The 12,030-nt window shown below is 52.5% G+C and overlaps 6 protein-coding genes across 7 annotated transcripts; 4 read left to right on the top strand and 2 right to left on the bottom strand.

Annotated features, from left to right (window-relative positions):
- Nucleotides 1-330: 330 nt before the first annotated feature.
- Nucleotides 331-2,212, bottom strand: PV07_04668. 2 transcript variants are annotated; one of them, XM_016391491.1, is made up of 5 exons: nt 1,952-2,212; nt 1,816-1,895; nt 1,361-1,758; nt 985-1,308; nt 331-932 (listed from the first exon to the last, which is right to left on the bottom strand). In XM_016391491.1, exons 1-5 carry the CDS (start codon nt 2,037-2,039, stop codon nt 893-895), a joined length of 930 nt encoding a protein of 309 aa, XP_016249010.1. In that variant the 5' UTR covers nt 2,040-2,212; the 3' UTR covers nt 331-892. The 2 variants fall into 2 exon arrangements, with proteins under 2 accessions (XP_016249010.1, XP_016249011.1); XM_016391492.1 differs by having other exon boundaries at nt 1,816-2,212.
- Nucleotides 2,213-2,425: 213 nt separating this feature from the next.
- Nucleotides 2,426-5,264, bottom strand: PV07_04667 (uncharacterized protein). The gene is made up of 2 exons (XM_016391490.1): nt 4,457-5,264; nt 2,426-4,360 (listed from the first exon to the last, which is right to left on the bottom strand). Exons 1-2 carry the CDS (start codon nt 4,619-4,621, stop codon nt 2,585-2,587), a joined length of 1,941 nt encoding a protein of 646 aa, XP_016249009.1. The 5' UTR covers nt 4,622-5,264; the 3' UTR covers nt 2,426-2,584.
- A 139-nt stretch (nt 5,265-5,403) lies between these two features.
- Nucleotides 5,404-6,216, top strand: PV07_04666 (uncharacterized protein). Its single transcript, XM_016391489.1, has 2 exons — nt 5,404-5,774; nt 5,841-6,216. The coding sequence occupies exons 1-2, from the start codon at nt 5,606-5,608 to the stop codon at nt 5,975-5,977; spliced, it is 306 nt and encodes a 101-aa protein (XP_016249008.1). The 5' UTR covers nt 5,404-5,605; the 3' UTR covers nt 5,978-6,216.
- A 296-nt stretch (nt 6,217-6,512) lies between these two features.
- On the top strand, nt 6,513-8,572 carry PV07_04665 (uncharacterized protein; the record flags this gene model as incomplete). Its single annotated transcript, XM_016391488.1, has 2 exons — nt 6,513-6,633; nt 6,684-8,572. 2 exons carry the CDS (start codon nt 6,513-6,515, stop codon nt 8,570-8,572), a joined length of 2,010 nt encoding a protein of 669 aa, XP_016249007.1.
- Nucleotides 8,573-9,443: 871 nt separating this feature from the next.
- Nucleotides 9,444-10,277, top strand: PV07_04664 (uncharacterized protein; the record flags this gene model as incomplete). Its single annotated transcript, XM_016391487.1, has 1 exon — nt 9,444-10,277. The coding sequence occupies one exon, from the start codon at nt 9,444-9,446 to the stop codon at nt 10,275-10,277; it is 834 nt and encodes a 277-aa protein (XP_016249006.1).
- Nucleotides 10,278-10,610: 333 nt separating this feature from the next.
- Nucleotides 10,611-11,573, top strand: PV07_04663 (uncharacterized protein; the record flags this gene model as incomplete). The annotated part of the gene is made up of 1 exon (XM_016391486.1): nt 10,611-11,573. The coding sequence occupies one exon, from the start codon at nt 10,611-10,613 to the stop codon at nt 11,571-11,573; it is 963 nt and encodes a 320-aa protein (XP_016249005.1).
- Between the last annotated feature and the right edge of the window lie 457 nt (nt 11,574-12,030).

The following is a 12,030-nucleotide window of genomic DNA, read 5'->3' as shown; positions in this document are numbered from 1 at the left end:
GAGCGAAGCTGTGTGCAACCACGCATTACCGCTGGTGCCCTGGGAATTTGTTACCAAGTCCCCTGCAGTTCCATCGTCGGATGACTCGCCTTTTGCTCGTCCCGGGCACCCAGTCCTCACGTGTGGGTTCAACAGCGTCTTCTCAAGGCGGACGTACACAGGCCTTCTCAATGCTGTTATGTAATCATTCAAGGGCTGGGAGGGCCACAAACGATGCTTGGTCTGTGTAGATCGTGCTCGACATACCACCTCCAGATATGGCTGTTGACGTCTTCCAGCATGATCCTCGAGCTTCTGCGTACCTTCTGCCATGTCGTGTTGACACGGTGACTGATTGGGACGTTAGTAGCGGAGCCGCTGTTCTCGTCTTTAAACCCACTCTTACAAGGCTGGGCGGCAACAAGTGTAGAATGGTATAAGTCTTTGCTTTTGAGGAATCTGAATTCTGCCAAATCATAATGGTACATTTTTATGGGCTTGCTCGAGCTCTCTTCCACGTCATGGCTGGGGGCGACTCTCCTCCCCCAACCAACATCGTCGCAAGGTCCGCACCGAGGACACTCCCAGCTGTTGAAAAGGAGGGTGCAAGGGGCCCGAAACCAGATTTCTTTCCGAAACGAATCAACAGTCAGGCGAGAATATATTGGAGGAGAGTGTAATGGCCTTTGCTCAAAAACCCCCCCGCCAACCAAGAAAATTCTCCCAAGCGCTGAAAACGCCTGGCGCATAAAAACTCGACTGATCCGACTGGGCCTTTGGACCATAGGGTGGCCGCCATTATCCACCACCGTAGTGAAGCAAAGCATATTGGCACTTGGATCAGCTCAATTAAATTATGGCTAATCAATCTCATGGATATTTGTTGGGTGGTCGTGGTGTGTGTCGGAGAAGATCACACGACCTTGCCGAAGGCCGGGATGAGAGTCTGAGCTCTGGGGAGGACATTAGTATCTGGACGAAAAGGAGGAGCTGATGAATACTCACAGCCAGAATGAGAACACAAGCTTGGGGCCGGTCATCAACATCTTTGGAACAATGCCCTTGAAGAAGCTCATCACACCCTCATTCTTGACCATGTTCGTCATGATGCGGATTCCAGACTCCGGGTCACTATGGCTCCTCGACTGGATCCGCACTTTGATCACATCGAGTGGGCTAGAGACGAGTAGGCTCGCTGCTGCGCCTGCGACAGATGCGACGAAGTTCTGACCCCATGTGGCGGCGTTGTAATCCTCGAGTTTGAAGAAATATTCTTTGGTGAATGAAGAGCCCCCAAATAGTGCAAAGCTTCCGGGGGCATTTCGTGCGCTTGAATGTGTCAGTTTGAAAGTGTGGACTGACAATCGGGGGCCGCTCTTACGCTGTCCATCCCGCGCCCCTGTACAGCCCAAAACCTTCGTCTTTGACAATCTGGAGAAAACCTCGCGAACGCAGAACATCTGGATTCGTTTGCATTCGGATTTTGAGCACATCGAGCGGTAATAGGCCGACCTCTCCTATGCCGATGAGAGAACCAGCCGTTGCGTTGAGCATTGCTTTGCCAGTTCCTTTGCCGAACGCCTTGTCGAACTCCTGGCCGTGATGTTGGGTCAAGTAGTCGCGCACAAAGGGTTGACCACCGTATTTATATATTCTCTGAAGGATCTTGTAGCCTGCTGCATATCCTAGACCTGGGAAAAGGGAAGTAAATTTCGTGAGGACGGGTGCTGAGGCGGATTCTCTGAAGATGACGGCGTTGAGAGCAGAGACGGAAGCTACCTGCAAATTGGACTGTCAACCGGCGCGCAGCAACCGAATTCGAAATACAGAACGTACTCTTGTTGGATTGTTCATCAGCCTTTTCGCGATGGTATCAACAGGATGAAAGACCAGCAGCTCGGCGACTCCAGCGGAACCTGTATCGCCAACCCATCAGCGCGGGCTGCCACGTATGGGCCGATCATCCCATTACCTGAACCCAGTAACCGAGCAAGCCCTGATTCTGTCTTGTAGCTTTTACCGCCCACGCCCAGAGCTGGCGCCATAGCCGGAGGTGACATGATGGAAAGGAAATATGCGTCGGGGTCGCGAACGGGGACGGGAGGCGGCGCGGGCGAAAGGATGGCTCTCAAAGACCAGAAAAATGTCGGACAAGGTCTCGTCTATATCAACTCCAATATGAATGAATGAAACGAGAGCTGCGAGGTCTAAAAATTTGTGGGCGCAGCAGAAGAAAACATGTGCATTGGGAAAAAAAGTTCGAGGCTCGATAAGACTGCGTCGGGAAAGAGAGTGGGTCCGTGTCTTTTTTGGGGAGTGGAGAAGGGAAAAAGACCCTGAACTCGGATGTGAGGGCTACCGCATCCTTATCTCCGACAGCCTTGCCGAATATGGGGTATATATCGAACCAAATACACATGACCCGAAGGCTACCGCGCTCAGAATACCATCTTGTGCCATATTTCATTCATGTGGCCATAATCTACTACATGCTTTCGCGCTATGCAAATGCGTTTATCTGGAATAGTCCACCAACATTTCCCCCAACCCACGGCTGCATGCCTCACCCTCCAGGAAAAACACCCCTGGACGAATACAATCACACCTAAGTGATAAGCAGTTTCTTCTCCGCGGCCACAGGCATATTATCTTCCTCTGCTTTTCGTTTACCAAGTATTGAGTTAGAATAGTCCCCTAGGCAAGATGAATGGTAGTATCGCCCTCCGACTTGGACTGCGTCTTTCCAAATAAAATCCTGCACTTCCTCACTCCATTCACTTTTGAATGCCTCCTGATCTATGGGGCAAGGCAACGACCGCATCACCGGATCGGCGGGTACGCGCACGAAGTCTTGGGATTTTTTCTTATCAGCCACCCCAGCTCCATTCATCGGATGACCGTTGGAATCCACGGGTCCAGCATCGTCATCATACTCTTTGCTCGCGATCCATTCTCGTTCATCCACATACCAACTGCGGTTTTGACCCCGCTTCTCTGCCTCCAGCATTCTGGCCTTGGTCTTGAAATGCCAGTCGAGATGTCTCGCCTTTTTCTCCTTCCCAGCCTCGTCTGACGTGAATCTTCTCCCACAGGTGCTGCATTGATTGGGCCTCGCGGTGAGAAAGATAGCGATCATCTGCGGTCTTGGTATTCTGATAGAGGCCGACGTGAGTTTGACTTCCGCAGCTGCGTCTGGTGCGAACGTGGCGAAGGATGCCATGGGTGGTGTGACCCCGGGTGGAGGCGTTGGTGCTGCAGACAAGAGCCCTGACGCTCGGAGCTGAGCTATGAGTGGATTTTCGGTCGGCGGAGGGGGGGCTGTGGTAGTGTACTGTGGAGTACTCACGCCAGATTGAGGTGGTGCATAGTAACTGGGAGGTTGTGTCGCTTGTTGTTGATTTAGAGTGGTTCGAAGGAGCTCAGCAAGATTCGTGCTGTTGAACAGGGCCGTGGCAGGCGGGGCAGGGCTAGGACCTGGAGCAGCCACTTGGATTGGTTGGACAAGTGACTGGGGAGCGGCGTAAGGTGTATGGATAGGGATACTGGGCAGCGGTGCTTGCGTTGGAGCCTGGAGACTCATCGCCATCTTCTCCGTCATCTTTTGCATAATGGTATTTCGAATGTCGACCAAGTCACTTTCTGAAGCATTGCCACTGTCGAGGATTTCTTTCAACGTTTGTAAACTGGCTAATTTCCGTTGGGCCCCCGCATCCATAGGATGAGTGGCGCACTCGATTTTGGCATCAGTGGTGAGGTCGTCGATGTCGGCATGTAGTTTCTGCAAATCGATGGCACTTGGAGCGACGGACGCCGCCTGAGGAGTCGGAGGCAGATACTGGGGTGTATGGGAAGGTGGAGGGGGCTGATAGTACGGAGTTGGGGTCGGCTGAGGCGGGTAAGGCTGGCCATATGTCACTGGTGGTATTTGGGCATATGGTTGTTGGGGCACGGCAGGTTGTGGTTGCGGACTTCGAAGATGTGACGGAATATTCTGAGCGAACTGAGGTAAGGTTTGGGGCGGAGTTGGTGTATGGCGGTATGGTTGAGCCGACGGCACTCTGGCCGGCTGGCCTTGGATGGGGGTCGATTGATGTCGATGAGTTGAGGGTGTCTGGCCTCGAAATTTGTTCAGACTGTCGACAATGGTCTGGGTGCTGGCGATAGGGAACACGGGAGTGGTGGACAAGGAGCCTGGGACCGGTTCTCGCCAGGTCTTCAACATTTCTTCCAGCTTCCGCCGTACTGCACCGTCAACTTGAGAGTATGCCAGCATGAAGATCTGGTGAAGGTTCCGGCCGAAGTAGATCGTATAAGGAGACCCGACATTTTTGGCGATAGAGTCCAGCACATACAGAGCTGGCAATTTGCGAGCCGGAGGCGCCTATCAGAGCATTAGTCGTGGCCTTGGAACGTGCTTCAAAGAGCGATTTGCGCAGGGACAAGATATGAGAAACGAGTTGAAAGGCAACTGACGTACTCGGTTGATGTGGTTTTGCAGCACCCTGGAGATGGCTTCAGCATGTTCGGTATTTTCTTTTGCGATCAGGGTCAAGTTCGAGATCTGATATCTGTCGTTGGTCACAAGATCCTCCAAAGAGTTCTTATAGTCTTCCGCGACCTCATCTGACGGTAGCCCGGACATGACGAGAGAAGGAGATTGGAATCGCAAACGGAGAGTAGGAAAGATTGGAAGGTAGAGCAAGTCCGAAGTCAGGACTCAGGACTCGAGCTTTGAAGGAGTCAAATGGGCATGCGGCGAGGCAAGCAATGACTCTTTGATGTCAAGCAGCGACTGGAGTCGTCAGGCACGGACGTGCCCGAGCAAGGTGGACAACAAAAGGAAAAAGCGTCGTGGTATCTTTTGGCTATCTACAACCATTCAAAGTGACACCAGGTATGTTACTTTGGTTCCTCCTTGTGACTCCAGTCCAACTCTCCAGCAGCCCAAATTCGACGGTGATCCTCTCCAGACAGCTCTTCAGGGGTCTTCAGGTCATGATTTGCTGCAACATAGCAGACCAGGTATAGGTACAAGCCGGTTCGGTCAGGCGATCGCGTCCAGTTAAGTGCTGAATGAGCCGCGGGCAAGGAGGTGAATTTGGTTGTGGTAAAGAGGTGGACTGTCAGTGACTGGCTGCTCGTTGACCAGATGCACCGGATTCGCAGGCGCACTGTCTCAATACCAGATGAACCACACTACCAGGGTGAAGAGGGCGAGGACTAGTGACGAGATGGGCGCGATGATGATGAGAAGAGACGAGGTGGTGAGATGAGCGAGAAGAAGGAACCGAAGGGAAGGAAACTGGAAGGGCAGAGAGGCCGGCAAATGGAAAGTTCAAAGCCGAGTTGCCGCCTGCGTCAACCTGGCGGGCTGCCTCCGGATCTGGAAGCGCAGGGAACTTGCAAGCGCTGTCACCCTGTCTCGTTATTACTGCGTCAAATCCGCAACCGTCGAACACGGTCTCCTACCATCCGAATCTCCCACTGACATCCGCTTCACGAAATACCTCTCCAGCCTCAACTTCATCTCCTTATTTCCGTGCATCATCAAATCTCTGATCGCATCGTGGCAGAGACCAGCTCCCGCTTTCTACACTCTCATCGACACACTGTTTGAGCCGCCGAAATGCGTCTACCGATCGCCTTCTTGTTCGCCTTCTTGGTTGCGGTCTTCGCTCTGCCTCCACCGCAGAAACCCGTCGTGGTCTCATTTCCAGACAACACCCCGTCTTCAATCATCGACAAGGCTATTGCAGAGATCGAGAAAGATGGTGGTATCATCACCCATGAATATTGTGAGCCCTCTTTCTTTCACACCGCTTTGGTGATTATGCCTTGAACCGACGCTAACTTTGGGACAGCCTTGATCAAAGGGTTCGCAGCCAAGGTTTCAGAAGTCACGCTCAACAAAATCAGCGAATTGGCCGAAGCATATGCGCCCTATATCGAGGACGACTACGTGGTCAACATTGACGGCTCGACAAGTGCCCCTCAATAAACTGGAGGAATTTTATCGAGACTGACCGTACATATGACAACGTATTCGGATCACGGATGGATATAATATCATGAACTGAAAGCAACGGAAATGCAAATATGATGGCACGACTAATATGACCGCAGGGTTTGTTCGGTCTGCATGGCTGGGGGAATCTGTACGGCGTACGCAATGTGTACTGCGTACCTCACTCGTTATAGATATCATTGGTAACTCAAAAGTATTGACCTGCCATATCGTGTTAATTGCTTCTCATGACTGTCTTGCTGGATCCATTTCCCGTGCGCAGAATGACCAAAGCTCATGGTGCGATGACTGTTGACATAGATATTGAATAATCGACGTCATGGTGTTGATTCCCCGGTGCCTCTGTGCCTCCACAGCCCTCGGTGGAAGCACGCGCCCCCAAAGGTTTTTCGCGTCTTCGCTATCCCTCAACCTGAAACCATGGGGCCATTCATTGTGTTCAGACTTGTCGCAGCTTGATAGTCAGAGCAATTATGAAATGCAATCAACATAAACATATACCTCTCCCATGGCGACCCAAGAAGCCATCGCTGCCGGGCTTATCGACTGGATCAACAGTCTCGCCGTCGCAGACCCTGTGTACACGGTAGACGACTTCACCAATGGCGACCTCATCTGGAAGGCTCTTCGTATGTCTGAGCCCTCGCAACGGTCGCGCAAGTTCTCTAATTACTTCCAGAGCAAATTGACCGCTTCAGCTTTCCTGGTAAACTTCCAGAAGACCCCGAGACCGATCAATGGATCAACAAGTGGACCAACCTCAAACACATTTACGATGCGCTCTCTATCTTCCTCGTGGAAGAATGCGGGCAACGTCTGCCTCTGCCTGGTGGCCGCCCGGACCTGAAAGCCATCGCCCAATCCTCCTCTCTCACCGACACCGTCGCTCTCCTGAAGCTCCTCGTGGTGGCTGCCATTAATTGCGCCGACCGTATTGACTACCTGAAGCAGATGCAGGAGCTGGCAGAGTCAACTCAGGAAGTATTGATGCAAACGGTGCAAGAGGCGGGAGAAGATGGAGGAGAAGCGGACGAGGCCGATGCGGAGGACCCGAATGATCAAGTCCAAGAAGAACTTCTCAGCTCTCCTCGTCGTTCTACAGAGATGGAATCCGTCCTTGAATCTGAAGAGAGGCTCGGCAAGGTGATCGCCGACAACCAGCGGATAGCCTACGAGAAGCGGGAACTGCAGAAACAGCTCGACGAGTCGTATTCACGCTATGAGAAACTGCAAGAGCGTTTCGACCAAGCTCAAGATGATCTCAAAGAATCCAACGACCGCTTGGCTGCCATTCTTGCAGGAAAATCCGACATTTCGACCCGGCCACTAGACTCCAAACATGACACCCTGATTGCGACTTTGGAGAACCGTGTACTCGAGGCCGAATCCGAGGTGGAGGAGCTGCGGAAGAACAATGAAGTTCTCAAAATCAAGGCCGAGAAGGCCCAAAAGCTGCAAGACGATTACGACGAGATGAAGATTGACCGAGATCGTCTGGCCCGGAAGGCAAATACAGCGGAGAAATATAGACAGAAGCTGGAAGCCAGCCAGGACCTGGAGAAAGACAACACAAATCTCAGGGCTAAAGTGACAGAACTGCAGAACCAACTCAAGCAGTCCGACTTTGCTCAGGCGAACTCGAGTGACTTGCATCGAGAGATTGATGAATACCGTCGCCTCTTGCCCAGCATTGAGCAGGAAAGATACGAGTTGAACGAGATGAAAAAGAGGCTCGAATTTGATTACCACGCACTGGAAGCACGATATCACGACGCCGTTGAGCAGTTGTCCCGCCAAAATCATGCTTTGGAAGACCTACAGAGCAGATTGCGTGACTACGAAGAAGGCATCACCCCAGCGCCAAGGGAAGAAAGGCCCCCAGACCCGGTCAATAGAGACTTTGAGAAAGAAGAAGCAGAATTTGCTGAGTCAGAAGCCCGGCTTGCCGCTGCATTACTGAATGGCGGGCCCGCTTCTCCGACGGCGAAGGACACGAATCTTAGTCTTTCAAGGGAAACAGAAGCAACTATTCCTGGCCTCGAGGACAAGGAGAGCATCTCTGAGGATGAGCTGAAAGCCATCATGTCTGCTATGCGTGCGCAGGCACAGGCCGGCACTGCCACGGAAAGAGAATCGTCTCTGCGCGCACAGAGGAAACTAATTTTGGCGATTGAGCAACAAAGAACCAAGAACAAGCTACTGCTCGACCACGTCCAGAAGCAGGACCAGACGATCAAGGACATGCAGAACATCGAACGTGAAAAAGAATCTCAGAAAGCGGAAAAAGATGCTGCACCTCCTCCTGTGTTGAAAGGTGGCGCAGCTAGCTCCTCCCACTCGCTAGACGAGGAGTCCGAAATTGAACGACTCACAAACCAAAACATCATCCTCCAACGCGAACTTAGACTCATGGCATCGGCTTGGTACGACCAAAATTTGCGGCTTGCGAGCGCGAGCTCGGCTACATCGGGGCGGAATAGGGGAATTGGTAATGCTGGTGAGCCCCGGGGATTTCTGGGGCGGCAAAGGCGCAGAGTCGACGCTGTTGCATTCGGAAGAAGAATTTGAGAAAAGAGAGATTTGGGCTGAGGCAGGCTTATGGTCCAGCTGGCCCTTGAAGGGCTTTGCGTCCAGATATAGGACTATGCAACAGCATTGAATTTTGACACAGTTTTCACGCATCACCAATGCTCACATTCTCGAAGCTGGTTACTTCATAGCCATCACTACGAAGTGGTGGCAATACCCAATACGCTCGCAGATGCGTCCGGAAGAGTGTGTTGTGGGTACAACTTTGGAGAGTCGGTATCTATTGTCAGCCTCGCTACCACCACACAGCAGCAGTGGATCAACCCATTTGGAACGTGAATGCTTAGGCTTCCATGGGAGTCCTCTTTCTTTCCTGTCCGATGCAGGAAATGTGGCTCTCAGAAGCAATATGGGACAGGATGCAAACATCGAGATCACAATTCTCCGATCACCCAAGAGTCTTATGGAAGTTCTAGTGGCAAGAAACACGACCCAGCTTCCGCTTGACAACTGGGTTGTGCCGCATTTTGATCCCACAATGTCGGCCTTCAGGAAAATATGCGTTATGAAGCGAGTGAATGAGTTCGCCGTCTCAAGAGGGCACCTGCTCTCTCCTCAAGGTACCTTCCCGCCAGCAACTTTGACGAGCAGGGAACCACGAAGTTCGGTTTCACCTGTTCTCGATCCCCTCTGCGTCTCCTCGATCCGGTACGCATTCTATCGCTCGCAAATGTTATGCAGAATCTGTTACGCCATCTATAGGACCTTACCATAGCCCGGCATATCTGAGGTCACCATCGCTTGAGCAGAAGTTGTCTTCACAATATCGTCTCTCTCTTATAACCGGCGTTGCCACCAATCCCAGCATCTCCGCAGAACTTACCGAGCTGAATATCGACGGTTTCACGCTATGAGGTACCTACGAGACAAGCCAGCTAGATCTCTCTACCCCGATGAACCGTCATTACAGAGATTCGAAAGGCTGTGTTGGTATTGCGGTCATCACTTGAAGGCAGAAATAAAGGCTGCTCGGGATTCCCTTCGTCTCAATATACCATGGCGCAAATGCAATGTCCGGAAGACAGCCAAGTACAAATACAATCTGGACATGGACGATCTCTATGCCTACGAGTTCGGGTTCGTTGGAGAAAGCTTCCGGTGTCCACGGGACTGCGCAGGGAATGGCTACATTCCCCCTGGTGAAGAGGACGCTGACACGGATTCGGACGATAATGACCATGGTGCAGTGGAGGACACCGAGGACGAAACCACGCCAATGCATTACAGCACTGGTTCCCAGCACTCTCGGAGATCTACAAGCTCTGATGCTGACTCGACCTCGGACCCCACGGATGACGACACATCAAACTTCTGCGGTTCGGACTACCTTGACTGGGCGAGCCTAGATAGGCGAAGAAATCTCTCTTCGTCGTCCTCGGAAGAGATCCAGGTAGAGCGCCGTTTTACAGAGACGCCACCGTGGGACTCACTCAGTCTGGCCTCGAGTTCTTCGGGCGACTCGCAGTCGGTTTTCAGCAGTGACAGCACCGTCAGCAGATGTACCACCTGCGGAGAGGGTGCTTCTGCCGACGAGGACGACTCCCGGGTATGTCCACGACGATGTCTCGACCTCGAGAACATGGAGGATTGGAGCATTGACGGAAGTGGCAATCTATGGTCGAATGAGATCCTGAGATGTGCCAATGTTACTTTGATCGGGCAAGCTGGGCCGCAGAGGCGATGATTGAATTGTCTTGTGCCAGCGAATCGATTCAGCAAGGCTCGCTTCCTTTTAGTGTATGGGCAATGCCCCTCTTGTTGGTATATAATGGTCTAATTCAGATCTGATAGCATTCTGTCGTTCCTGGTCTGCGGCTGAATGCTTGGGGCTCGCTCCGTTAATCGGCCTGTTTCTCCAAACATACCGTACGACCTGCAACTTCGCATTTGTTTGACTCCATTGTTGCGGGGAAGCAACATGCCGCACCGTCAAGACCAAGGGACAGAAATCTTGCCATTGATTACAGTCTGAGCAAACTTGCGCCGTAAACAATCTATGAGAAGAGCAAACTCGACCATGGGCTCATCAAGTCAAGACGAAGTCTACGTGACGGTGTCTGCGCTCGAGGCGGGACAGCTCACTCTCCCCGAACGCCTGTTCATCACCGATGCCGACCCCGAAAAGAAAGCCACAGTCCCTTCTCTGTCGTTTCTGATCCAGCATCCGTCCTCAGATGGGAAAGTGACCAAGTTTGTCTTCGATCTGGGCCTCAAGCGTGATCTGACGAAATATCCGCCTGCGCAACAAGCTCATATTTCGAACCGTCAACCTACTATCCTCCACCCCGACTGCGCTGATAGTCTGCGGGCAGGCGGTCTCGATCCGGCGAAGGACATTGACATAGTCATGCTATCCCACGTTCACTGGGACCATGAGGGCACACCGGACGATTTCCCCAACTCTCAGTTTGTCGTCGGGTCGGGGACACTGCACTTGCTGGAGAACGGGGCGCCGCCTCACTACCCGAAAGCAATCTTCAATCCAGATCTCCTACCCAAGGACCGCACGTCCGAATTACCGCCGACAAGGCAAGAAAGCACCACCGCAGCGAAGTCGCAGACGAACCATACGTGGCAGCCTTTCGCGGGATTTCCCAACACGGTTGACTTCTTTGGCGACGGGAGTCTGTACGTCGTCGACTCTCCGGGACACTTGTTCGGACACGTCAATCTCCTCGCGCGTCTCAGTCACACGAAGTGGGTATACTTGGGCGGAGATTGCTGTCATGATCCGCGAATCCTTACGGGTGAAAAGGACATTGCGTTGTATGATGATGGACACGGCGGGTTGAGGTCGGTGCATGTGGACACGGAGCAGGCGAAAGACACTCTCGCAAAGATTGGACCGCTGCTGAAGAAGCCGTGTCCCGTGTTCGCACAGGGAGAGAACGAGGAGCCGGTGGAGGTGGAAGTGATTGTTGCGCACGACAAGGGGTGGCGGGAGGCGAACAAGAGCAAGTTCTTCCCAGGCACTCTATAAGGAGATGGTAGAGAGAAAATGCGAGGACTAGGAATCATGGCCCTTCTTCGTTGAATGGACGGCTACCTCACCTCGACAGGAGATGTTGTTCTGTCTCTCTTGCTACTGTCCTGTCCCGTGCCTTTCTTGTGTCTGAGCCGCAGCCAGGTGACTTTATTCTCGGACTCTACAACAGGCCGGAACAGCAATGAACTACCAGACACCGCAATTCCTACACAGGCCCCCATATGAGCGTCATCCATTTTGGACCATTTGATGAATTCAACGTAGCTACGGGTAGTCACCAGCTAAGCGACCTACTGCTACCCAGAACCGGGCGACCATGAACAATGAGATAATACTCGTGCTCTGTTCGTGGTATTGCACCCCCTGAAAATAAAGCCTTGTGAGGCAGCTAGTCAGCTCCCAAAACGGGTCTTTTGGGGGGGAATTGGCCACATCTCCCTACAGCTTGCCA

The sequence above is a fragment of the Cladophialophora immunda genome (assembly GCF_000835495.1).
Source record: "Cladophialophora immunda strain CBS 83496 unplaced genomic scaffold supercont1.3, whole genome shotgun sequence".
NCBI classification, from domain to species: domain Eukaryota; kingdom Fungi; phylum Ascomycota; class Eurotiomycetes; order Chaetothyriales; family Herpotrichiellaceae; genus Cladophialophora; species Cladophialophora immunda.
Note: the sequence above shows the minus strand (reverse complement) of the source record. Positions and strands in the feature narration are given on the sequence as shown.